General features: G+C 59.2%; 13 protein-coding genes across 13 annotated transcripts; 3 read left to right on the forward strand and 10 right to left on the reverse strand.

The window, feature by feature from the left end:
- Nucleotides 1-1234: 1234 nt before the first annotated feature.
- Nucleotides 1235-2590, reverse strand: A1Q1_01047 (uncharacterized protein; the record flags this gene model as incomplete). Its single annotated transcript, XM_014325492.1, has 1 exon — nt 1235-2590. The coding sequence occupies one exon, from the start codon at nt 2588-2590 to the stop codon at nt 1235-1237; it is 1356 nt and encodes a 451-aa protein (XP_014180967.1).
- A 72-nt stretch (nt 2591-2662) lies between these two features.
- A1Q1_01048 (uncharacterized protein) lies at nt 2663-3619 on the reverse strand (the record flags this gene model as incomplete). The annotated part of the gene is made up of 1 exon (XM_014325493.1): nt 2663-3619. The coding sequence occupies one exon, from the start codon at nt 3617-3619 to the stop codon at nt 2663-2665; it is 957 nt and encodes a 318-aa protein (XP_014180968.1).
- Nucleotides 3620-3903: 284 nt separating this feature from the next.
- On the reverse strand, nt 3904-6603 carry A1Q1_01049 (uncharacterized protein; the record flags this gene model as incomplete). Its single annotated transcript, XM_014325494.1, has 2 exons — nt 3904-6238; nt 6329-6603. 2 exons carry the CDS (start codon nt 6601-6603, stop codon nt 3904-3906), a joined length of 2610 nt encoding a protein of 869 aa, XP_014180969.1.
- A 2071-nt stretch (nt 6604-8674) lies between these two features.
- On the reverse strand, nt 8675-8944 carry A1Q1_01050 (uncharacterized protein; the record flags this gene model as incomplete). Its single annotated transcript, XM_014325495.1, has 1 exon — nt 8675-8944. The coding sequence occupies one exon, from the start codon at nt 8942-8944 to the stop codon at nt 8675-8677; it is 270 nt and encodes an 89-aa protein (XP_014180970.1).
- A 1669-nt stretch (nt 8945-10613) lies between these two features.
- A1Q1_01051 (uncharacterized protein) lies at nt 10614-10925 on the reverse strand (the record flags this gene model as incomplete). The annotated part of the gene is made up of 1 exon (XM_014325496.1): nt 10614-10925. One exon carries the CDS (start codon nt 10923-10925, stop codon nt 10614-10616), a length of 312 nt encoding a protein of 103 aa, XP_014180971.1.
- An 821-nt stretch (nt 10926-11746) lies between these two features.
- Nucleotides 11747-12001, reverse strand: A1Q1_01052 (uncharacterized protein; the record flags this gene model as incomplete). The annotated part of the gene is made up of 1 exon (XM_014325497.1): nt 11747-12001. One exon carries the CDS (start codon nt 11999-12001, stop codon nt 11747-11749), a length of 255 nt encoding a protein of 84 aa, XP_014180972.1.
- Nucleotides 12002-13027: 1026 nt separating this feature from the next.
- A1Q1_01053 (uncharacterized protein) lies at nt 13028-13366 on the reverse strand (the record flags this gene model as incomplete). The annotated part of the gene is made up of 1 exon (XM_014325498.1): nt 13028-13366. The coding sequence occupies one exon, from the start codon at nt 13364-13366 to the stop codon at nt 13028-13030; it is 339 nt and encodes a 112-aa protein (XP_014180973.1).
- A 1076-nt stretch (nt 13367-14442) lies between these two features.
- On the forward strand, nt 14443-14703 carry A1Q1_01054 (uncharacterized protein; the record flags this gene model as incomplete). Its single annotated transcript, XM_014325499.1, has 1 exon — nt 14443-14703. One exon carries the CDS (start codon nt 14443-14445, stop codon nt 14701-14703), a length of 261 nt encoding a protein of 86 aa, XP_014180974.1.
- Nucleotides 14704-14858: 155 nt separating this feature from the next.
- Nucleotides 14859-16383, reverse strand: A1Q1_01055 (uncharacterized protein; the record flags this gene model as incomplete). Its single annotated transcript, XM_014325500.1, has 2 exons — nt 14859-15969; nt 16019-16383. The coding sequence occupies 2 exons, from the start codon at nt 16381-16383 to the stop codon at nt 14859-14861; spliced, it is 1476 nt and encodes a 491-aa protein (XP_014180975.1).
- Nucleotides 16384-17089: 706 nt separating this feature from the next.
- A1Q1_01056 (uncharacterized protein) lies at nt 17090-18207 on the forward strand (the record flags this gene model as incomplete). The annotated part of the gene is made up of 2 exons (XM_014325501.1): nt 17090-17219; nt 17300-18207. 2 exons carry the CDS (start codon nt 17090-17092, stop codon nt 18205-18207), a joined length of 1038 nt encoding a protein of 345 aa, XP_014180976.1.
- Nucleotides 18208-18327: 120 nt separating this feature from the next.
- A1Q1_01057 (uncharacterized protein) lies at nt 18328-18870 on the reverse strand (the record flags this gene model as incomplete). The annotated part of the gene is made up of 1 exon (XM_014325502.1): nt 18328-18870. The coding sequence occupies one exon, from the start codon at nt 18868-18870 to the stop codon at nt 18328-18330; it is 543 nt and encodes a 180-aa protein (XP_014180977.1).
- A 36-nt stretch (nt 18871-18906) lies between these two features.
- Nucleotides 18907-19419, reverse strand: A1Q1_01058 (major allergen Asp F2; the record flags this gene model as incomplete). Its single annotated transcript, XM_014325503.1, has 1 exon — nt 18907-19419. The coding sequence occupies one exon, from the start codon at nt 19417-19419 to the stop codon at nt 18907-18909; it is 513 nt and encodes a 170-aa protein (XP_014180978.1).
- Nucleotides 19420-20666: 1247 nt separating this feature from the next.
- On the forward strand, nt 20667-22339 carry A1Q1_01059 (uncharacterized protein; the record flags this gene model as incomplete). The annotated part of the gene is made up of 2 exons (XM_014325504.1): nt 20667-21219; nt 21294-22339. The coding sequence occupies 2 exons, from the start codon at nt 20667-20669 to the stop codon at nt 22337-22339; spliced, it is 1599 nt and encodes a 532-aa protein (XP_014180979.1).
- Nucleotides 22340-23868: the final 1529 nt, after the last annotated feature.

Raw genomic sequence — 23868 nt, forward strand, 5'->3', positions numbered from 1 at the left:
TTGGTCCATCCCGCATCATGGATTGAGGGCGCGTGTGACACCGACCCCGGGTCACCCTTGTAACCCCTAAGCTAGGTACGAGGCGTAACAGTTCTCCTAACCCTTAATTGGTTGGGCACCTAGAGGTGATGGGATCCGATAGCTAGGGGTTAGGGGCAGGGGAGGGGTTAGGAGCAGAGGTTAGGGGCGGGGGTTAGGGGCTGATGTGGAGTTAGGGGGTTAACCCCTCAGGGGGTTAGGGGGTTAGGACGGTTTTTGGGGGTTATCCATACGGAAAAGTCACTCAGATCTATGAATGCATAGGTAGATCGTGACCATTGGACATTGGCGCATCTAATAAGCTTGGGATCTCAGACATAACTCACCAAAAAGTCACCTCGGTCTCGGCGCTGTCGTTGCGGAATTGTCCCCCACACGTCGACTTTCGCGGTCTGTCGCGGCGACTGCAGACACAATGTGATGAACTCGGCGTTCTTGCACCTCGGAGCCGTCGTCGCTGGTTCAGGACTACAGCGATCGGTCTAAACGCGGCCGCCGTGACGTGCTGGAAGCGGTGCCTGAACGCGCTGTTCGTAATAGCCACCCGTTGAGTGCCGAGCGGTCTGTCGGCGCTGCTTCGCGGCCATAGCTGTCCGTCAGTATCGGTCAGTATCGTAAACGCAGCAAGCAAGTCCACGCGCGCTCCAGAGAGTAGGGGACCCGGCCCCCGTTTGCTGTATTCGATGCCTTTGAACATCCTCCCTGTGGTATCGTTTTGGCGTGATGCGCCGCCGACCAAAGCAGCCTGAGCATCTTCTTTATCCCAGGATGCGCAATCCCGCGGAGTGGACGAAGAGAAGTCTCAAGCCACGAGCACTGTCCGAGAATCCGGCCCCAGGATGGACCTGCCGCGGCTTGAGACCGACTGGGACGGTAATACCACCGCTTTACTTGTTGGACCCCAGCCCCTAAACTCCTTCGGCAAGCCCGCATGACCCTGAAGAGCAGCATGCACCTCAGATGACTTATCAGGATGTCCGATCTCTCAGGCGCTCCTGGACGACTCTGTCTGGATCCATCGTTGTCGTACCGGAGACGCTGCTGCTGCGCCATGCTCGGTCGGCTTCCCAATAGATCTCTGTGAAAGCTGAGCCAGAAGGTCACGGTCAGCAAGAGACGATTCAGCATGAGCGTGGTACATGTATTAGTGGTGCATCTTCATCTCATCTGTCTACTGGGCCCTCTCTTTCATATCTTAAAGCTTCGCCTCGGGCTCGGCGCCGCTGAGGAGCTGCTTGAGGAACGCCTCATTGTTGGGCTCGCGGCCGAGGAACTCCTTGAGCGAATCCATCTCCTCCCGGCTGCCGCCAGGCTTAAGAATCGAGTCGCGGTACTTCATGCCGCTGGCGGGCGACATGGGGTCGGCGCGGAACACAGTCTCGAACATGTCGGCGGCGAAGACCTGAGAGTACAGGTAGCCATAGTAGCCGGCTTCGTAGCCGCCCGCAATGTGTCCGAATGCGCTCTGGCCACCGACGACCTCGCCGTCGGTCGACACGAGCGACACCTTCTCGCGCGTCTCGCACCAGAGCTTGCTCAGGTCGAGGTCCTCCTTGGAAGTGTGCATTGTCATGTCGAAGATGCCGAGGAAGAGCTGGCGCAGGTTGAACAGGCCGAGGTTGGCGTTCTTGCTCTTCACAATACCCTCGATCAAGTCGTCCGGGAGATGCTCACCCGTCTCGTAGTGCTCCGACATCTCCTTGAGCTGCTCGGGGATGAAGCACCAGTTTTCGAGCATCTGCGAGGGCGCCTCGACAAAGTCGCGCGCGACCGAGGTACCATGGAAGCGGGGGATCTGCGTCTTGGAGCACAGCCCGTGGAACGCGTGGCCCATCTCGTGGAAAAACGTGACGACGTCGCTGTGCTTCATGAGCGCGGGGCGGTTCGGCGTCGGCTTGGCCAGGTTCGCGACCATGCACACGACAGGGTACGAGCGCTCGCCGTCCTCCTTGGTGAATCCGGGGATCAGACCCCAGACGGCGGCGTGGCCATACTTGTTCTCGCGAGGGAAGAGGTCGAGATACATGAAGCCGAGGAAGTCGCCGTCTTTGCCGTCCTGGTGATCCCAGACAGCGTAACCCTGCACGTCGTCGTGCCAGAACTTGCCCTCGGGCGAGTCCTTGGGGATCGGGTAGAAGTTGACACTGAGCAGCTTGCGGTAGATGTCGAGAATCGTGGGAACAACCTTGTTGACCGGGAAGTACTCCTTGACCTTCTCGTCGTCGAGGCCGAGCTTCTGCTCCGTCCACAGGCGGTCGTAGTAGCGGTAGTCCCAGAGGTAAAGCTCGTTGTCAAAGTCGAGGCCACGCTTGGCGTGCTCCTCCTTCTTCATCTGAAGGAAGACCTTCTTCTCCGCCTCACCAATCGGCGTCAGCTTGTCCTTGAGGTCGTACAGGAAGTCGAGTGCCGTCTTCGAGTTCTTGGCCATCTTGACGTCGAGGATGAAGTCGGCGTACGTCTCAAAACCCATGAGGTCGGCGATCTGGCGACGGATCTTGAGGATCTCATCGAGAACGGGGACGTTCGAGATGGTGCGGCCCTCGTAGCCCATGTACGCCTTGCGACGGGTCTCGGGAACATTGGCGTACTGGCTGGAGAGTCAGCTGTGCAACTTGAGTCTAGCTCACAAGATGGGGACAATGTCCGGCGTCTTGAAGGTGACCTTGTACTTGTCGCCCTCCTTCTCGTAGCCGTCGATCGAAGCCTCGGGGACGCCGTCTAGCTCCTCGCGGGTGAAGAGCAACGAGCCCTTCTCCTCGTTGAGGGCACGGCGGAAGTCGACCTGGAGATTGGAGAGCTTGGTGTTGAGCTCGAGGAGCTTCTCGCGCTTCTCGGGCTCGAGGGCGAGACCGAGGCGGCGGCGGTCACGGAGGATGCGCTCGAGGAAACGCTTCTCCTCGGAGTTGAGCTTCTCGCCATTCTTCTCGACATTGGCCTCGACGTCCTTGAGCGCCTTGTAGACGTCCTCACGTGCGCTCTCCTTCAGGCCAAACTCGGTCATCTTCTTCTCCGCCTCGATAGAGCTGTTGCGGATGGCATCGTCGGGGTGCACGTGCTGGAGGAAGAGGGCAGGCGAGTCGATCCAGCTGTCGTGGCCGCCAGAGAAGATCTGCGGGCGCACGCCGTTCTCGAACGTACGCTTGTCCTCCGGGAGAGCGACGAGCTCGTCAGCCTGCGCCTTGTCGCTAGCGCAGACCTTGTCGATGGCCTCGGTGATCTGCTCCGGGGTGTACTGCCAGTTGGGCGGGCTGATGGGCGGCTTGGGGTCTGGGGTCAGTGATGGAGAAGGAGGGTGACTCACAGGTAGCGTTGGCCATGTTGGGGAAGATGAGGGAAGAAGAGAAACGGTAGAGACGGGGTGCGAAGACGGGTATAAGAGGAATGCAGGCGATGGGGATGAGGTGTCGTGGGCGAGGAGTGATGAGCCGGGGCATAAGAATGCTCCTGAGCTAGTCTCGAGAATGTAGACTCGAGGATGGATGAGGAAAGGCGTCGTGTCAACACGCGGTGTACTCGGCGCTTGCGGGGCGTCGCCGTCACCAGCCGGCCTCATCCGATGACGCTGGTAGGCTCGCAACATCACGCGAGACAGTACGCCTTCAGGCACCGGAGTGTCCGGATCCCACGAGGCTACGCGCAGACTCCGCCGCACCATTCATGCACCCACTCGCTCTACACGCCGCATCGCGCAGACGCTCTCGTTCCTGATACGGGAGCTTTCGTGCATTCTTGCATAATGGCAGCGCAGGATCGCGCAGGAGTAAAGACTATAAACTATGATTGCTCTTGATTAAATGGGTCCTATGGTGATTGCAGACCGGTGAAAAAGGGGTATGTCGTGTCCGGGTATCTCAACATTGTTACTTAGTACTTGCCCTGAGCAGCGTGGTTGAGGGCGCCCACGTTTTGCATCTGCGCGCCGGGCTGAGCGTACTGCGCCGGCTGCGCGTAGCTCTGGTTCTGGGAGTAGCCCTGCGCGTGAGTGCCCTGTTGCGCGTACGAGTCTTGTCCGTATGCTCCAGCAGACTGATACGACGACTGCTGGTATTGCTGCGGCTGTCCGGCAGGAACGCCAGACTGCTGCGCGTACTGCTGCTGCTCGTATTGTCCGGGCTGCTGGTATTGCTGCTGCTGGGCAGGCTGCCGATACTGTCCCTGCTGCTGCTGGGCAAACTGCTGGTTCGACTGGCCGGGCTGAGCGTGCTCGTAGGCCTGCTCGGCAGGGTTGTGTGGATTGACAGGCTTGGGCTCGGCACCGCGGCCAAAGGCCTCGTCAACCTTTTGCGCATGAGCATGCGCGCTGCTGTACTTCTCCTGCTCGCGGCGCTGCGCCTGCGCGAGACCCGCGAGGTTGGTCGCGCTGCCGCCATTTGTGGAGGGCGCAAAGCTCTGGGGCGCACCGGACACGACGCTAATGTCGTCATTGTTAGCGAACCGACCAGTCGTCGGCGTGACGGGGCTCGTGCTCGTGGAGGTGACGCTCTTGTTTGCGAGGTAGCGCGGCGGGGGCGACTCGCAGGGGTAGCTAACCGTCTCGCCCGCGCCCTGCTCGCGCTCAACGCGAATGTCAAAGCGCAAGGCGCCATTGTCGAGATAGTCGATGCTCGCGTAATTGCGGCGCGCAAGGATGAAGGGGCGCTTCAGCGTCGAGCCGTCCGTGTCCTTGTTGAAGATGGGCAGCATCGTCTCGTCCGTCTTCTTGCGGTGCAGCGTGCGGTGCTTGTGGCCGGCCAGAATAGAGACCATCTTGGCGGCGCCCGCCGGCGGCGGCGTGTTGACAATGGCCGAAGAGATGACATTGAGCATGTAGCGGTGGTCCTGCTCGGGCGTGACGGGGGTGCGGAGCTTGCGCTTGTGCGTGAAGAGCTTGCCGACAGCCGCGAGATGCACGTCGCCAGAGAGGAAGGTGATGCGGACGTTTTGCGTGCGCGCGATACGCTGCATTTCCAGCACGAGCCAGTTGCGCTCCTTCTTGTGCGTGTTGGCACACCAGTGGTCGTTCAGGTCGTCGAGCAGCTCGGCGCTCTGGTCAAACTTGTTGACAAAGCTACCGAGGCCAAGCGCGTTGCGGCGCGCGAGCATGGTAATCGGATTCCACTTGTACTCGAGGAAATGCTCGAGGAAGGACATGCGCGGGTACGCAATCGGCACGCCGAGCTGGATGACAACCTGCTCAACGCTCTGCGGGAGCTGGGCAATGGCGTTAAACGCCTTTTGGTACGTCTTGGGCGACACAATCTGCGTGAGGCGGCGCTCCGCGCGGCAGTCGAGGAGCAGCATTGCCACCTTGGGGCCGAGGTACGTGATGAGCGAGTGCGAGCGCTTGCCCTGGAGCCACGGGCCAACCTCGCCAATGAGCATGGACGGGATCGGGTGGTTGGCGGGGCCGTCGCCCTGTCCGTCGATCGCGTCGACCGTGAACAGCTGGAACGCGAGGAACCAAAAGTAGCCGCGTGTGCCAATGTAGGAGAAGACGGGGCTGGCCATCGTCTCGTCGTCATACGTGCCGAAGCCGTCGATCAGGTCGTGATCGTCAAGCATGTTGACCATGGGGATCGTCGAGTTGGCCTTCGCAAACGCGCTGCTGCGGAACGACTTGCAGTAGTGGTTGAAATAGAAGCGGTCGATGGCAATCTTCATGTCGTCCGTGAGGGCGTGGTTAACCTTGTCCTTGCGGCTCTTGGCGTTGATCCACGACTGCAACTCCTTCTCCTTCGTAATCGCGTCGCAGTAGAGCTGGTCACCGCCGCCGACCATGCAGTGATACGGCTGCTCTGAGTGCTTGACGAGAACATCCTCCCAGAGGGGCGAGAAGCCGGTGTCATACTTGCCCTTGAACTCCTCCTGATTGACGCCGCCCGAGAAGCCATTGCACGAATGCGCGACCCAGCGCATGTTTTGGCCACGGGCAGGGACGAAGAAGGACAGCTCGCCGCCGCCATTGATCGAGTAGTAGACCTTGGCCTCGTGGTCCTGCAGCGGGATCTGGATCATGAAGCGCCAGAACGAGCAGGGCCCTTGCGTCACATCATTATACGTCAGGATGCACTGCCCGCCAATCTTCTCCGAGGCGCCGCCGAGCGAAATGGTGAGGTATGGTGGGGGGTTGAGGATCGAGCCCTTGTCCGCGGTGACGACGAGAGCAGCGCCGTGCCAGACGCCGTTCACGACCGAGTAGTAGTTGAGGAGGGGGCCGCACCTGCGTGTCAGTGTGTGCACACTGTGCATGGCGTGCACGGACGCGTGAGGCTGTACACCCACGCCTCGCGCCCGCGACTACCTGACTCACATGAACTGGATGTGCGGCTGCATGACACCAGCGCCTCCGGCCTGTCCGGCACCCTCGATGTCGGCCACGCTAGGACCAGGCCCCGAGTAAGGCGACTTTTCCTCCTTGCCCTCTTGCGACCCGTGAGACGAGTACCGTTCGAGCAAGCTCTGCGAGCTCTGGCTGCTGCGGCGCGTCGGGGGCTGCGGCTGCTGGCCCTGCTGGCTGGGGTGACAGGGGTCATAGGGCTGAGCCTGCTGGTTGGCGTCGGGGTCGGCCTCGCGCTGGTAGGGCATGTAGGTGCTGGCATGGAGGGCGGGGTGCTTGTAGTAGGACGAGTGCGCATCCTGCGCGGCCTGACGGTTGAAGCGCTCCTCGCGGCGCTTCTCTCTCCAGCCGGTGGTATCCCTGTGGTCAGAGCGGTACGAAGATGTTGCTCACATGGTGGATGGCAGGAGTTAATGGATGGTGGATGGATGCAAGATGTTGATTGTGCGTTGGAGAGAATGAGAGATGGCGGCGGCGGCGGTGTGTGTGAGTGCAGGCAACTTTGTTTTCCGGAGTGAGTAGTGAGCCATGCCAAGGCTCTGCGTGCCTGGGTCCTTCCTTCCACCCTGGTCCTAGGCCGGGTGCGCCCCTGGGATGCCTTGGACCGCTCTTGGGCGCCGAGCAGCGGACGCGCGCTACGGAACTGGCGGCCGCCGGCCTGCGGCCTCTGCTGTGTTTGGTCCAGTCCGCAGCGCAGTCACGTGAGGGCAATTGACGTCACCTCCACCAGTGGGCCCTCTGGCGCCGCGCCACGACGCGACAAACATGAACTTCGATCGACAAGCCATCCGTCCGCAGCGAATCGGGTCCCTCGCAATGCATCCTTTCTGCCGCTTGCTATTTTCGGCCATCCGCCATCCCATTCATCCCTTCCATCGTCCAGCCAGCCTTGATCCAGCCTTGATCCAGCATCCCCTGTCTCCCCGCTCTCAGTCGTCTCACCGCAGTCGGCATCATGGCAGCACGCCACATCGCAGTATGCCCCAAGCTGTGCACGGCTGTTCGGAAGGCGTCCGGCAGAACCGCAGAACCGCCGAACCGCAGAACCGTTCCTCGCTTATCTCTGCGCCGCATTGCCTCTGTTAATCACCGATGTCCCAAGATTCCGGGATCACCTCGGTCATGTCGCTCCACGCCCATACCTTCACTGATCTGCAGAAGCATCTTGCCAAGTAAGGGACGGAACCTACGTACGCCTGTGCACGCGTCATGACATGAGCGACGCGACGCGAAATGACATGGCGCTCCGCAACCATCAGGTGGCTCCATGTGGCCATGTGGCTCACCTCTGCTGTACGTATCATACTGACGTTGCCACTACCATACGTTTCCGACGCCTAAATGGTCTTCCAGCCGGGATGGAGAAAATCGCGGACTACAGTCGACTTGGCATCGAAGCGACTCTCGCAGCACTCCCAGCTTCCCAACGATGCGTCCCGGAGGCCGGAGCAGAGTGTTCGAACTAGGCCGAGTTCAGACGGAGGGCCCAGAGACCGTTGTCATCGCGGGGAGCTGGATCTGACGGAATCATCTGCTGCTGCATACTGTCAGAGCCAGAGTTTAGGCGGAGCCGCCGAAGCACCCCATGTGGCTTTGCTTCAGACTACGCGGCGATGGAGTTGGGTGGTGGGGGGTTCCAGCGGCGCCGATGATGAGACGGGGAGGCGGGCTTGACCCAGCTGCTCGTCCGCCGTGCGTTTGCCTCCGCGCCGCGCTCTGCTACCCAACGTCGGAGCCACCGAGCACCGCATTCCATGATCGTTCCAGGGCTCAGTGGACACGGCCCACGACCATCCCTTCAGACTCTGATTCCGATATGCTGTTGAGGCCAGCGCAACATGCGCGGTTGTCAAGTCGGGACGCGGGGACGGCGAGATGGCCGCATCATGTGCTGAGTACTGCCTCCTCCACCAGAAGAATCATCGGCGCAGACGATTCTGCGAACTATTCCAAAATCTGAAAATGGAAATGCCAGGATAGCGCAGTGCATGCTGCAATCATCGCTGGAATGTAGTAGTGAAGTCGTGGGACCGGTGATCAAGAACCCAAGATCCTGCCTCCCGCATACGTACCATGTGGATACGCAACGAGGTTACGGCTTGGCGCATTGCGTATGGTTAAGTCAGTTGCTAAGCCAAATGGGACAGCGGCGCATGGCTGCTGTCGCGGCGCTCTGGAAAGCAAATGAGACAAGCAACAGCACGTGTTCATAGAGACCAGATACAGAACCAGGACGAGCGTGGCACCCCAGGTCACCCTGTTGAAGAGTCCCGAGACGTCCACAGGCTACAGACCTAGGCGCTGCTAGGACTAATCTACTTAGTTGCCGTTGATGTAGTTGTTGACCGCGTTCGCAGCGGCGAGCTTGCGCTCCGCGACGGCGCGGCTCGCGTCGTCGCCGTTGCTGAACATGATGCCGGCGCCAGCGTACAGCTGGTCACGGACCGAGGCGCGGAACGAGCGACAGTCGTCGCTGTCGCAGGAGAAGCCCTCGGCGCCGATACTGTCGCAGATCCAGGAGGGGAAGCAGGTCTCAGCTGCGGCGGTGGCGGCAAAGGCGGCGATGAGGGCGGTGGTGGAGAACTTCATGTTGGTTGGTTGTCGTGGAGTTATAGGACGGTAAGGCGTTTGGAGGTTCCGGGGGGGAGATGCAGTCGAGTGTCGGTGCGTTGGACTCTCAAAAGACCTCTTTCTGACCGTCCTTTATACCTTTCCAGGACGATCTCGCCACCAGCTGGAAAGTTTGTCTTAGCAGCAACGAGGTGCTTCAGCGCGAAACCACCAAGCGCGCATGGTTCTCGACATTTCGCCACACCCAGTTCGCCACTACCCACGCATGAGAGGCAGCCACTCCATCGCTCCACCCAGGACTCTCCCATGACGTTGAAGGCGGTGTCGGCACCTACCCGCGACGTCTCACGCGTCTCACGCGTCTCATGTGGCGTCTCATGTGGCAACGGGCGGGCATGGCGACATGCCCATCCTCACATGACGCCGAAGGTGCCTGGTAACAACGGAACTCCGGGAGGTGTCGTCGGCACTCCGGACCGTCGCGTGCAGTCCTTCCCCCGTCATGATGCAGCCCTTCCTCCGTCATAATGCAGCAGCACATGACAGCACCAGCTGCGCATGGCAGTGCTCATTGCATCACCGACGTTTCAAAGAGGGATGAGTCTGGAGCGTGCCACAATGTTGCGACGTCGCGATCGGCGACTAAAGCCAAAATACGCGGGGTGGGTCTGGTTGTGGCACTGTGCTCCACTCTGGTTCTCCAGCCCTCCATCTCTCTCTGGACAGGTAACCCCATGCCATGACAACAGCAAGCTCACGGTCGCCTGTGGCTCGGACCTCGCGGAAGCAACAAGTGTTACATCGCCCGTCGTCACGCGGTCATCGTCGCCGAGACCGAGCTTGGCGTCTTGGACATTATCGTGAACATCTCCCGAACAAACCTTTAACGCTGCGTTGCATACGCGTTCACGACGAGATGCCAAGGAACGGCTAGGTGGCGGTGGTCCCGCAATCTTACAAAGGTTTGCAGCACCACCCAGTACCCGCTGACCACTTGGTTCGAAACGAAGCCATGTTCCTGCTGCTTCGGTTAGTAAGCCAAGTTGCGAAAGTGACTACGAGCAGAGGTAGGAAACCACTGGGAGCAAGAGGAGACATGACGGTCCCAGGTCAAACCCAGTTGCCGAGTGAGGCGATGGCGGACGGTCGTCGGTGCTTCTCGGATAGTAGCCGAACGATAGCTGAAGAAGTCGTGATAGATGTTGAGGCGAGGTAAAAGGGATTCGATACCCTCGAGCTTGCCGGCTTGTTTTCTGCCTGACAGATAGAGTGCATGTTTTAGGCCTAGAGGGAAGTTCAATGGTGCTACCGCATGGGCAAGAAGCTCAACGGCCCAGCCGGTGCGTCCAGTTGAGCGACTTGCATTCGCACCCCGCACTTCAACACCGAAACTAGACTCCCGGATGCCTTTCGATTTCGCGTCGTGCTTCCCTCCTCGGCCGCCCAGGTTACGGGCCCCCCTTGCGTCAAATGTTGGTTAGTGGAGCGGAAGCGAGCAATGAAGCAGGGGAAGAAAGGTTCAAGGCTATGAGATTCACTCGCAACAAGAGGTGCTCTATGCATCGTGCCACGGGGAGAAGGAGCATACCTGACACGCCTTCAATTCCAGCAAGTCAAGAGGTGTCTAGCGTGTCTGGCTTCATCACCCACGACTTGCCAATCAGTAGTGCGCCAATTCACAATTACTCTACATATGCTCTTCTACGGGGCACTTCCAATTGCTACTGCCTAGGTTGAACCAACACTCGATCGTCTTGCGTAATGTGTCCATTCGAGCGGCTGCGAAAAGATCCTCGGTCGATCCTGAAGCCTCTGCGGCATCGGCCTTCTCCTTGAGCTGGCTTACGATTTGTGATGGATATGCTTCGCAGTTTCCGTCGGGAGGCCCACACTCTAGTTCCTCTGCTTGCAATTGAGAGCACAATTGTTCTGAAAAGCAGCTGGCGGCCATCGAAGACGAGGCGAGTGCGAGGATGGCGATGGTTTTGGCGAGCCTCATGGCTGTGGTCCCGAGGGGTTTGCACGAAGGACGTTCTGGCATGCAACGCTTCAGTTTCAGAACGGTCTTTATAGGGCCGCAAAACGAAGTACCAGAGAAGAAAGACGCTTGCGTAGTCACGACACATTGACTCAACGGCGCGCAGTGCTCACTCTGAGAGAGCCAGCGCCGCCGACAGGGAATGACAGCGATCGCCCCTCGGAAGCTAAGGGGTGCAGGCTGTCCATCAGCCAACGACAAGTTGAGCCGTCATGATTGGCTCCAGATACACCGCCACCCGCTACGACTGGGTATCATTCTATGGCTGAGCTGCAAGAGCATTGCCATGAGTGCTCGCCTACACTTTCTTGGGGCGGTGCACGATGGGATTTTGCGCTCCAAGACACACTGTACGGCAACGCCGCTTCTAGTGAAACTCAAGGCTGTGCTCCCTATTGGATAAGATAGAGTACGATGCATGAAACAACGCCGTCGGCGGAACCATCTTATAGGAAGAAGTATGGCAACAGTCGTAGATCCTGAAGACACCTCAGCCAACGTCGGGTAAAGCGTTTCAGCATCTCTGTTGCACATGGGACTTTTGACACTGCTTCTACTTCTCTCCCAACTCAGCCATGTTTACAGCTGTGCTGCAGAGCTGACCGCTCACGGATGTGCCGCTCGGTTGAGGTAACATCTGGACGACGGATGCGGTGTACTGTACGCAGAATACATCGAGCACTTCTGCTCTATCGCTACAGAGCGCCGTGTCAGCGGCGACTATTGATACTCTGGCAAGAGAGTACGATTTGAGACAACTACCAATCACTGGCGCGTCACCCCTAACTTTGGCTCTGCTCGGCAACCCAATTGGCGATGATTCTGATCATGTCTCCGTTGTCGTTTTGATCGGTTGCCGTTTTGTCGAGCTCAAGCTGGACGTGAATCCTGTAGTCGTCGCAGTTGTCAAAGTCGTTGGGAAGCTCGCAGCTGAAGCTATGATGCTCGATGCCGGGGCACATGCCCTCCGGGAAGCAGCTCTCAGCGGCGGCCGTGGCGGCGAGGGCGGCGATGGCCACGGTGTATGCTAGCTTCATGATTGTAGGAGATGTAGCGAGGTGTTGTGGAAGGATATACGAAAGGACCACTGAAAACTTGGTTTATAGCTCCCGAGTGATGAGCTGAGATTGCAAGAGCGCATAAAGCTCTCGTGACTGTCCATGGAGCGCCCATGTCGGCGAGCGAATGTCGCATCTTAGACTCTAGACCGTAATGCTGAGGATCGCCTTGAAGCCTGGAGCACTGCCGCAGATCCTCGTGTGATAGGATTGCACAGATGACAACCGGCGACTGAGGGCCGCTCATGAAAGGGTGGGACCATATGTGTACCGCAACAGGACGAAAACTTGGGGCTCTTGCGACGTTAGAGCAGTGCTCACTGTTTCGAGTCAAACACTAACGCAGCGCCTAGGACGGTAGGTACCGCTTCAAGTGGCACTTCTACAACGAGCCCTGACTCTCGAAGCTTGGGTATCGACCCTAGAGTGTGATTGTGTACTGCACGAAGATGAGAAACCCTACTTGTACCTCGTTAGCAGCACAGCAAGCAATTAGTGAGACATCGGCCTGCGCGACGCCTTAGCCGTCCGCATCATTGCTGCCGCCCGGCCCATGAGTGACGTCTGTTCTCGCAGTCTCACAGACTTTGAAGAGCGTGGGAGAGGAGATCAAATGCAGGTGCCATCAAGAAGAGCTGTGGAGCCTTGTGTCTATACCTGCGGCGCCGGTGATGCCGGGACTCGTTGACCGTCTGCCCGGGGGCAGGATCGGTGGGTCTTTCACCTGTTACTCACGTTATAAAGCACTTGAGATGCCTCAGTCGTCCTGCGCTTGTTGATCCGAGTAACAATGGGCGGGAATGCTGATTGGCATAGGAGGAGAACGGAGGCTGGTACTGAGCTCCCGAGTGCGGGGCAGACCTCGTACTTTGCAGATGAGAATTGACCTCTGTTCTGATACAGATGTCAGTAGACTTGGACAACCGTCACAGTTTGGGAGTCAGATATCCTGCTTGGTTGTAACACGTGCATCCATTCGCTGTACAGACCTTCGAGACTTTGAAACTACCTAACGGGCTGGCCCGTGGCACGCACTTCCCTCTCATGCAACCCCGCGGAAGGCCCCCAGTGCTGAATGCCCTCAGCCAAGCGAATCTTGCGGTTTGCGACAGCCTGGTCCTGGCTCGTAACCTCACCATCCCCATTGTCGGTCCCGTCTGTGAGGATGGCCGCTCCTTCGCGGAGTTGTTGGTAAATCTCTTGTACGTGGGCCTCGCAAATGCCCGCAGAATCACACGACAAACCTTCCTTGATGACGCGGTCGCAGAGCTCGCCCATGATGCAGGACTCTGCCGATGCGGAGGCTTCGAGGAAGATTAAAGCGATGCAGCTCGTGAGCTTCATGTTGAATTTGTGTCGGGAAACCTATGTCTTCAAAACTGAGATGGTATGTCTTGGACGAGCGCGACAGTCGATGAGATACGCACGGAGCGACGTTACGATTTATACCTGTGTTGAGGGAGTTCGATGCCCAGCGCCTGCATTGTCTCCATGACTTCAGCACCTCTGCAGCTTGAACTCCGACAGATGTCTGACGGGTACCGTTGAAGACCCCTAGTAACGTGCTCTATCCGCAATCCGACTGCATAGCGCATTAGAAGTGTCGTCTACCCTAAGCATACCCTGTCCACAAGTTGCGGAACCCACACCCGGAGGGGCACCAGAGAGAGGCGGTGTCGCATTGCAGTGTTAACGAGCAGACATCTCTGTATCGGTGGGTATCAGCGCAAGACGAGACGACGAGCAGCTGCTCACACGCCGCTGCTGTGAGTCATGGCCCTTCATACACCAGAGCGGTGCCCCATCGTCGATGGCTTCCGCCTTCAGGTAACAGTCAGGCACACCTGTTTCATGTTTCAACGCCTCCGTTGCGGTCGTTCGTGGATGCTTCTAAGTGTCTTCACGGCTGAGAAAGAAGCTTCTCTGCGGTGTCTCTCATGATCCCGTGACTCCGTCTATTGCGGGGGGTTGTCCTCACGAACCCCTAGAGCGTCATCGCCGTGTCGCCTCCGCAATTCCTAGACACGATCGGTAGATCACAGCAGAAGACACATTTACCCCCCCACCCAACCCATTCCATCGCACTGACGGTTGCAGATATGCACCGCCTACCCTCCGCACAGCGGTGCTCTGCAGGAGTGGCTCTCGTTTCATATTTCACTGCCTGTGCATCGCATATGTTCTAGGACGCTTGGCGACTTGTAAAAGAATCTTCGCCGCAATCTTGCAATCCTGTGCCGGACCTTGACTGGGTATCTCGCGCACGTAGTGCACCGACAATCTCAGACTGATCCAGGAAATCTGTGCGTTCCGCAGGCAGTTCGTCAGCGGCATTGAGCCCCAGGTATATAGCGCGCTACAACCGCTCCCTAACTTCCACGCCCACGCAGCATCTGTCCCCTGAAATACCAAATCGCACCATGAAACTCGCCGCAATCTCCATTCTCGCGTCCCTCGCGGCAGCCAGGCCGATCACCGGCCCTGCCTGCATCGAAGACAACGATCTCATCAACAAGCTCTCTGCATATCAAATCAACTCCGACAACACCTCTGGCCAAAGCTGTCCCGAATTCCGTTCACGGCTTGCAGAGTCGGTCAAGGCTTCGGCTGCTCGGGCGAGCGGTGCAGAGGCGGATGATCTCTACGGCCTCGCTGGATGGATTGAGGCTCTCAACGGCTAATGGAACCGCCTGAGCTTCATCTTGCGAGCTTGCAAAACCTAGTTGTATCTCAATGGCCCAGCCTTGTGTCGGAGCCTGTATTCTGTAGCCCGCCTTATAACCTCAATGACATGCATCGTCCATTTTGCATTCGAGCCGGCACCCGGCACAGCCGCCTAATCCTGGTACCGGAAGCCAGGGTCGTCCTCAAGAACAACCCCCTCCGTGTCCGCCTTGAGGTTCCTCCACCTCATCCAGAACTTAAGCGCAATGGTGGCGACGATCGCCACAATGTTCATGGCCACAGTGAACCACACGCCGGTAGGATAGCCCTGCTTCGCCTCCCTTTGCTGGAATGTCACGCTGGCAAGAATGCCGCCGACCCCACCCCAGGCAATGACGAGAGCGGACGCGAAAGCGCGCTTGGACTGTGCGCGAATGCTGCACTGGCACCAGCTCGTAACGAGAGGAACATTGCTCTGGCACCCGCCCACCGCGAAGTAGACGCCAACGTAGCGGGCCGCCTTGTTCTCCTTGATCTGGGAGTACATGAGCGTGCCGATCAACGTGGAGCACGAGTTGAAGACGAACATCCACGCGCGCATGTGCGGTTTGCGATCGGAAATCTGCGCCGTGATCCATGACGGGATCATGGCGTAAAAGTACGCTGGGACGCCGAGGAGCATCTGCTCGATGCTCTTCTTGAAGCCCATTGCGGACAGCAGCAATGGTAGGAAATACCCGAGTGAGTAGCCGCAGAGCGAGCTCACGCCAAAGAGGTAGGCAAATATCCATAGCTTGAGGTCGCACGCGTATCTCCCGACCTTGCGCCAAGTGAGGGGATCGGGCTCGCTATCCTTGCGGTCCCGCTCAATGCGCACCTTGACGAGCTCGCGCTGCTCCGCTGAGAGGAACTTGGCCTTGTCGGGGAAGTCGACTAGAACAACGATTGCGACGATACCGATCACGACGGTGATGACGCCGTACAGGGTAAACGCCCAGCGCCAGCCACTGTGCCCCTGCAGGCCGTTCATCAGTGTAAAGCAATAGGCGATAGGGCTGAAGAGCTGAGACGTGGTTGCGGCCGTGAGGAAGAATAGTGCGTTGCGCGATGCCATCTGCCGCCGCGGGTACCATGTCGCGATGAGGTAGGTCGCACCGGGGAACAGTGTTGCCTCGAACAGGCCGAGAACGGCGCGAAGACCGGCCAAGCCCTGCCACGAGGGTACCCACCCCATTCCAATGGTCGTGATGCCCCACAGCACGGTTGCGATACCGAGCCAAATCCTGGGACCAAACTTGCGCAAACCAAGTTGCGACTGTCGTCAGCACGCACCCAGCAGAAGGATCACGCACTGGGACTTCGAAAATGATGTAAGGAACAAAGAACAGCATTGTCGCAATCGAGTAGTGCATGCCCTCACCAGTTCCAATGTCGCGGTCCATCTGAAAGCCGTTGGCTGCACGCGCCAGTCCAAGGTTGGTACGGTCGATCAAAGAGATGGCGTATAGCGCGGCGAGAATGGGCACGAGGCGCATGTCCACCTTGCGCATTGTGCGGTGTACAAACGCCGGCTCGAAGCCGGCGTCAATGTTGTCTGTCTGGGAGCCATGGTGGTCTTCACAGAGTTCCCTACTGTGGGAAACCTCACCCTTCTCGCTGTCGACGTCGTGTTTGCTGTCCGAGAGTGTGGAAGTCATGTTCGCCGTTCGTGAGGGGATTCCTCGCTTCTGTGCTGCTTTATAGGAGAGAAGGGCTCTCGTGTGACCCTTTCGAGACTAACCCTCGATCACCCTTTGCCGCTTTGTGGCCTGCGGGATGGTTGCCATGAGTACTTCGAGATCAGTCGGCAATCATCAGGCTTGGCAGACTTTGGGTGTGCGGAGTATGGAGACGAGATCGACAGGCAGCATCTGGGGTCTCCATGTTACTTCTCCCGTTTCTCCACGGGGCCCAGGCTTGTGTCGAGAGCTGGATTCCGGACATGGAATCCGAACGTATCGTTGCAGAGTTTTGTAAGAGGTCGTTCGCTTGCTCGTGGAATGATGGAGCGGCTTCAGGTGCGGAGGTGCGGGTTCGTGCGGATCTACCGTGTGAACTGACCGATTGTGCTTGTGCCGCGTCATGTGCCTCACCGCCGGTTTGCCTGTTGTGAGTGCGTGAGCTTGCGGTAAATCGCCAACGCAGGTGGGCGGAAGTGTACCGACTACTTTCCCCTGCGCTCACGAACGAGGCAGCATAGTCGAGCATGTGCGACGGAAAAGTGAAAGCGAAACCTTGCCCACCACACACTCTGCTTATCGCAAGCGTCATCCGGCTCATCACGTGACAGTCCTCAACCTCCACATGCACCTCCACCAACGACTCTTCTGACATCATGGCGTCTGCATCTCAGTTCTGTCCAAAATGTGTCCTTCGATCGAGCAGACTAAGCCGACAGGAGCGGAGAACGGAGCCAAGAAGCCCGAGTCAAAACTCGCCAGCATTCCGGACTGGAAGACGATCGAGCTACCCCCAAATGAGGTCTTGAAACACCGTAAGATGCTTGCTTTGCTCCGCTGACGGCAGTTACGGACGCGCATGCCCACCCGACGGACAAGTCGCCGTCTGCCGCAGACTACGATGCTGTGCCACTGGGCCGTTTGGCCGCAATGTCAACGTACATCGACCAGGACAGCGTGAAGGCTGTCGCTGATCGGAAAGATATTCAGCCGTGCTTTGGGTATCATCCCTGGTTCGTACACCGGTACTACCTGGGTGAGCAGCCTTCAAAGCGGGATCACTACCTCGCGGTATTCGCGCCCAAGAAGGCAAAGCAGGTCGCGGAGCTCGAGGCGCTGCTGCCGCAGCTGCCGGATCCGGAATCGTTCGAACCTCTGCTGGCGCAGATGCGGGAGAACATCAAGGAGTGCGGAGGAATGGTGGGCGAGATCGGGCTCGATGCGACCGCGCGCGCGCGGATCTGGCCGCCACGGGGCTCTGACGAGCCAGCGCAAATGACGCCCTTCAAGACGGCCATGACGCACCAGACGGCCATCTGCAAACTCCAGCTCGAGCTCGCCGAAGAGCTGGGCGTGCCCGCCAGCCTGCACTGTGTGAATGCGAGCGGCGCGACAATGGACCTCCTGAAGGGTCATCGGGGCAACGCGTGCATTCACTCGTGCGGCGGCATGAGCCCCGATTTCATCACGCAGCTTGCGCGCACCATGCCGAATGTCTACTTTTCGCCGAGCGTGTTGATCACGGCCCGGCTAGGGGACGACGTTGTCCGCGCTGTGCCCCGGGATCGCATGCTAGTGGAGAGCGACACAAGCTCCATCGGGGATATCACTCGACTCATCTGGGCTGCTACCGTGTGGATATCGACGTGCAAGGGGTGGAAGCTTGAGACTGAGAATGTGGGCGGCGATGACGATGACGGGGAGGTTTTCGACGAGAAAGGACACGTGCGCGAGCTCCGCGACGACGAGACATGGACCGTGCAGACACTGGAGCGTAACTGGAACCGCTTCATCGGAAGATGAACCGAAATGCACCCAATGCAAAGCTCACAATGAGTACTCTTGCTAACATCAGCCAGTGAAGGTCCTAAAGGGCTTCGTGCATCACTCATCGCGATTATAAACTTATGGAGGCTATTACTTTTAGACACAGTGGACCGTGCCGTCGGCGTGGGTATGGCAGTCCTTGTCCGAGGTGGTGGAGGGCTCAGCAGCCGGCGCGGCGGGCTCGTCGTGGTCCCCGCAATGAACGGTGCCGTCGTCATGGGTGTGACAGTTGTCGCTGGCCTGGGCAGGAGCGGCGGCAGCCTCGGAGGTGGGAGCGGGAGCAGGAGCCTCCGACAAGGTAGGCTGAGTGGCCGCGGAGGAAGGCTGAGCATCCGGCTGAGCAGCGTCACCGCCCTCACAGTGCACAGTGCCATCGGCGTGCGTGTGGCAGTCCTTGTCGCCCCGCGCATCCTTGTTGTCGTCGCCGTGAGCCTCGTCGTGGTCGTGGCCAATGTCGCCAATGCACTGTTCGCCGCCGCCGGCAACCTCGATGGCATAGACGTGGGCGGCAAAGTACTGCAGGGCATCCGAGTCGAGGTCGAGGCCAGTCGAGTTGTGCGCGGCCTTGTCCGTTACATCGGCGAGGCCCTCGGTGATGTGACCCACAGCGGCGTTCGAGACCTGCGGAACGTGATACATGCGGTGCCTGCGGTCAGCTTCTTTCCTCGGGAGCACTCACATCAGGTCAATAGACCAGTACGTGCTGGGCTTGTCCTTGGCGAGCTGGAAGCCAAACATGCAGAAGGCAGAGTTGAAGAGGCGGTCGGTGTATGACGAGTCGCAAATGACGGTCTCAGTGGTCGCGTTCTCGCCGCGGTAGTGGCCGCGCCAACCGTCTTGGTGGCAGTTTCCGTCGGGGTCGTCGCAGCGGATGAGGACGCCCTTCTTGTTCGCGCTGAGGAGAGCCTTGTATGCGCCGATAACGGTCGGGTACGCTTCGGGCTCGGTACCAAAATAGGTCGTGAAGACTTGGTCCTGCGCGCCATTGTGTTCGAGGTACTCGATGGCAAACGAGGTGACCTCGTTCATCTCTCCGAGGGCCTGCTTCAGCATGCGCTGCTGAGTGGCATTGCACGAGGAGTGGAGCTCGACATCGGCCGAGTACTCCTTGAGCTCGCGGGGGATGAGGATGGGGCCGGCGGAGGCGCTGGCGGCAGCGCCGAGAGTGAGAAGAAGCGAGGTGAGCATGTTGGGACTGCTGGGTTGATGATAAGATATCTACTAGCTCCCGCTTTTTATCTGCCTCACGACCAACATTACCTCTCCACCAGGACGAGACCGTGGCGCTCATGACCTCAATGCCAAGACATTGAGAGCCTCGCAGTCCTCGCTGTGCGACGCCTCGAAAGTGGCCAGACTGTCTGTGCCAGGTTGGCTGGAGATATGTTCATCATTGTCTTCGAGTAACTGCCAGTTGAGCCGCCCACACACGAATGAGGATCGTCCGGTCACGAGTGACCCGCCCGCTCGCTCGTGTCCGAGGTTACGCCGCCACAAGGGGGGAGGTCCTCCTTTCGGCCAGCGGCAAGCTATCTGTGGTCTGTGCTCGGGGAAAAGGCGCATGTCAAGGATCAGATATGCTGGGGAGCGGAACTCGCGAGACCAGTCTTGCGACCGACGACCGATACATGGCAATTGACCAGCGAGCATGACTGCTCTGAGCGAATGGACGATTAGACAAGAGAATCCAGGGTGCTCACAGACCATTCACTCTGCACTAGCGCGCTTGTAACTCCGGAGAGGACTACGGATCCGAATATCGCGGACAATGTTAACGAAGGAGTTGTCGAAGAACTGAGATTTCCGTGGCTGATCACAGAGGTCTTCGCTCTCGGCGAGTCGGAGTTGCCCCTCATTCCCTGATCACTATAGTCCACAATCGGTTACATTCCAGATGGGTTGAGAGCCTGACGCTGCTCCGCTCGGCATGTTCGGCGACGCACAACTGGCATGGACGGGGCGTTGACGGCTGCACGGCGTGCGCAGAGCACAGCGGAGCCACATGAGTTCGAGAGGAGCAAAATCAGGCACGTCACTATCCAGGCACGCACCCGTTCAAGGGCACCGGTCGGGTCCTCATTTCGCGTCTTTGCCCAGTCCTCCATGTCTTGACCACCTTCAAGTCCTCATTCTGCGCGGCGCCGATGCGACTCTGGCGCACGACTGGCGCTCATCTGGCGCTCGCCGACCAGTAACAACATCCCAATGTCACCGAGATACACCAAGTCCTCATTTCTTGGCACTCTTGGCATCCGTGATCAAGTTCCAGCAACCTGCACTTTCTGCACACCTTGCACCGGCGCGGACATGACCTCCAGGTTGGGCGAGTCCGCGACCGCAAACGTGCACGCGCTGGGCGCCGATACATTGATAAAAGTCAGCATGCCAAGGTGTCTGATCTCTTCATCACCTCTGACCAAAACGCGACCGACACCATGAAGTGGGCCGCACTCCAGACCGCCCTCCTGCTCGCCGCGCCTGCGCTGGCGCAGACGACCGCTGCGCAGACATCTACCGCGCCCCTTGCCCCGTCTCCGACCGAGTCGATCGGATGCCACGCCCACGGAGACCACTGGCATTGTGATGGTCCCGCGACAGCTACGGGAACTGCGGCCGCCACGGTCACTCCTGCCGTGCATGACGAGCACGATCATGAGCACGAAGAAGAGGCTCACGCCGAAGAGGGCCACGCCCACGAAGAGGGTCACGACCACGCCGAAGAGGAGCACGACCACGAGCACGAGGGTGGTGTTGCTGCCGCTCCTTCGCCGACCGAGTCGACGGGATGCCACCAGCACGGCGACCACTGGCATTGCGACGGACCTGCCACTTCAACCGCCGCCGCGTCGCCCGACGCTACGCCGACAGGACGCGGCAAGTGCACCTGGCACGAGACGCACTGGGACTGCGAGAAGGCCGCTGCTCCGGGAAGCGCCGAGGCGGCGCACGACGCGCAGTACGAGGACAGCGGGGAGTGTATCATTCACGGTGAGTAACTTCTCCAATGCCGATCTCGTCAGATCGTCCGGCATCCCACGTTATCGGCCACTGCTAACATGCAGTCGGACATACGCACGGCGACTGCTCTGACGCGCAACTGGCGTGCGGCCGCGTTCTGCTCGAGGACTACAACATGAGTCTGCACATTGGAGCCATCTTCATCATTCTCGTCGGCAGTGCTCTCGGAGTTCTGATCCCAATCGTTGCCGGATGGGCTCGTTCCGGCTCCCAACCTCTCGACGCGGCGTCCTGGGGCCGCCAGCTCGGCTTCTGGCCCAACGTCTTCTTCCTCGCGCGCCACTTTGGCACTGGCATCATCCTGTCCACTGCATTTGTGCATCTGCTCTACCACGGCTTTGTCATGTTCCAAAACGAGTGCGTTGGCGAAATGTCCTACGAGGCGACCGCGCCCGCCATTGCCATGGCTGCTGCCGTCGTGACGGCCGTGCTCGACTTTATCGGTACGCGCGCCGCCGACCGCAAGGCATCGCGCTCGAGCGGCATGCACCTCCACACGTCCCCGAACCTTGGCAGCAGCGATGCGAGCTCCGAGCCCGACGTTGAGAAGAACACCGTTCCCCAGCCCATGGTCGCCGACGCTTGTGTACATGCCGATGCCCTCTTCCAGGAGGAGCAGGGGTGGCAGGTCATCATGCTCGAGGCGGGCATCATCTTCCACTCCATCATGATCGGAATCACGCTCGGCGCGGGCTCTGGTGCCGGCTGGGTCACGCTGCTCATCGTCATTGTCTTCCACCAATTCTTCGAAGGCGCGGCCCTCGGCGCGCGCATGGCTCTCCTTACTTGGGTCAGCAAGCTCAAGATTGCCCTCATGGGCCTCGCGTTCATCCTCATCACGCCCATCGGCATTGCGATCGGCATCGGAATCCGCCAGTCCTTCTCCCAGAACGGCAAGGCGTCGCTCCTCTCTGTCGGCATTCTCAACTCGATCTCGGCGGGTATCCTGCTCTACACCACGTTCAAGCTCGTCGCGGGCGACTTTGTCGACGGACCCCTGCGCCGCGCCAAGTGGAGCAAGGTCATTGCCGCCTTCTCCGCCGTCATTGCGGGCCTGATCTGCATGAGCGTGCTGGCCAAGTGGGCATGAGCGTGAGCTGTGGCGAGAGGGAGGAGAGAGTAGCTAGACTGGCGTAGACTCCATGACATAACGACTCCGTATCACTATATGCCTCATGTATCATAATGCAATCTTTAACTTCATCTGATGTGCTGTCCTGCACCGCTCGAACGCCGGAACAAAGGCCCTTGCCTCTCTCTCGCGCTGAGCTCCTCGACGCGCTGGGCCATTGCCTCGTGTGCGATCACGAGAGCGGCGAATCGCTCCTCGAGCATGTGCAGTTCTCGCTTCAGCTCGGCCTTTTCGCGCCAAAGTGATGCATTGCTATCTGCAACGTCGGCGAGGATGCGAGATAGGCCGTCGACTCTCTCCTTGCTGGGTCCCTGGGGTCAGCTTAAGTCAGTAGAGCTGCGAAGACAAGTTTTGCAGAGAAGCAACTCGCCACTCGGTCCGAAAACGGAACGCTCGCTGCGCCTCCAGCGCTACTCACACCCATGAACGATCTGCCTCGGGCCGCGGCAGTGGTCCTCGTTGTTGTTCGCAGAAGTGCGCGGTACATGTCTGCGCGTCTGCGGGTCCCGTCTGCGGGTCAAGTCGGGATGTGAGAAACATCTTCAACTTCGCATCATTCTCTTCGTTCGTTGCGAGCGGACGGACGGACACATGCCCCACGCCGTCGACGTGACGCCCAGTGAGCCCAATGTACCGGTCACGACCATCACGATCTCACGAGTGACTGGCCAGGTCCAAGAGTGACAGTAACTGACCGCGGTCGGTCTCTGCGGCCATGTGCATCGGAACAAGCGATAGCCATTTCAAGGCTAGTTCGGCCCAGTAGGGCACTCGAGTAGCCGGAAACCCCACAAGATAGGCAGAGACTAAGATGATCAGCTGCGCCGGGGCCGCCACCCTAGCGACGACTAGGTGGGTCCAGACACGTCGACGACATGCATGCAGAGGTCGCCGGTGAGTAAGACAGTCGCCGATTGTGCGATGCATGCGTCGAGAGCCGTCTTTGGCTGCCAGGATGATTGCAGGATTCGGAAGAGATCGACCAACCAGATAAGACTGGGGAGCGATCAGTGCTGCGCCTCTGGGCCGGCGCCCCCGCCGCTGCTCCTGAGCGTGGTGGGTCAGTCGTTCCGATGCATTGGAGATGTGTGAGAGAGTGTGTTCGGGGTGCGGGATGCGAATGCTGGGTGTGGTATGCTTCTGTGTGTCATGGAGGATGAGACTAGTTGGTTGATGGCGTGGGACGATGTCAAAGTTGAAGCTAGCTGTTAGTCTTCGGCGGGCGACAGGCACAGCACCAGTCAGGGGTGATCGGACTTGTCGACGCTGCGCTCCAATTCACCATCACACGGCGGGGGCAGAATATCGGCCAGGACTCCGGTCAACCTGACGCCGCCACTCGCGCGTCTCTCTTCCGACAAAAGATGTCTACTCTTCTCCTCATCGCATACTCACTCACACCTCGACGCTCGTCTCTGCCAACTTAATGGCCACCACCGTCTCCTCGAGCCCCCACAACCGCCGCGCCCCCTCGCCCGCCAGCCCCC

Source organism: Trichosporon asahii (assembly GCF_000293215.1).
Source record: "Trichosporon asahii var. asahii CBS 2479 unplaced genomic scaffold scaffold00040, whole genome shotgun sequence".
NCBI classification, from domain to species: Eukaryota; Fungi; Basidiomycota; class Tremellomycetes; order Trichosporonales; family Trichosporonaceae; genus Trichosporon; species Trichosporon asahii.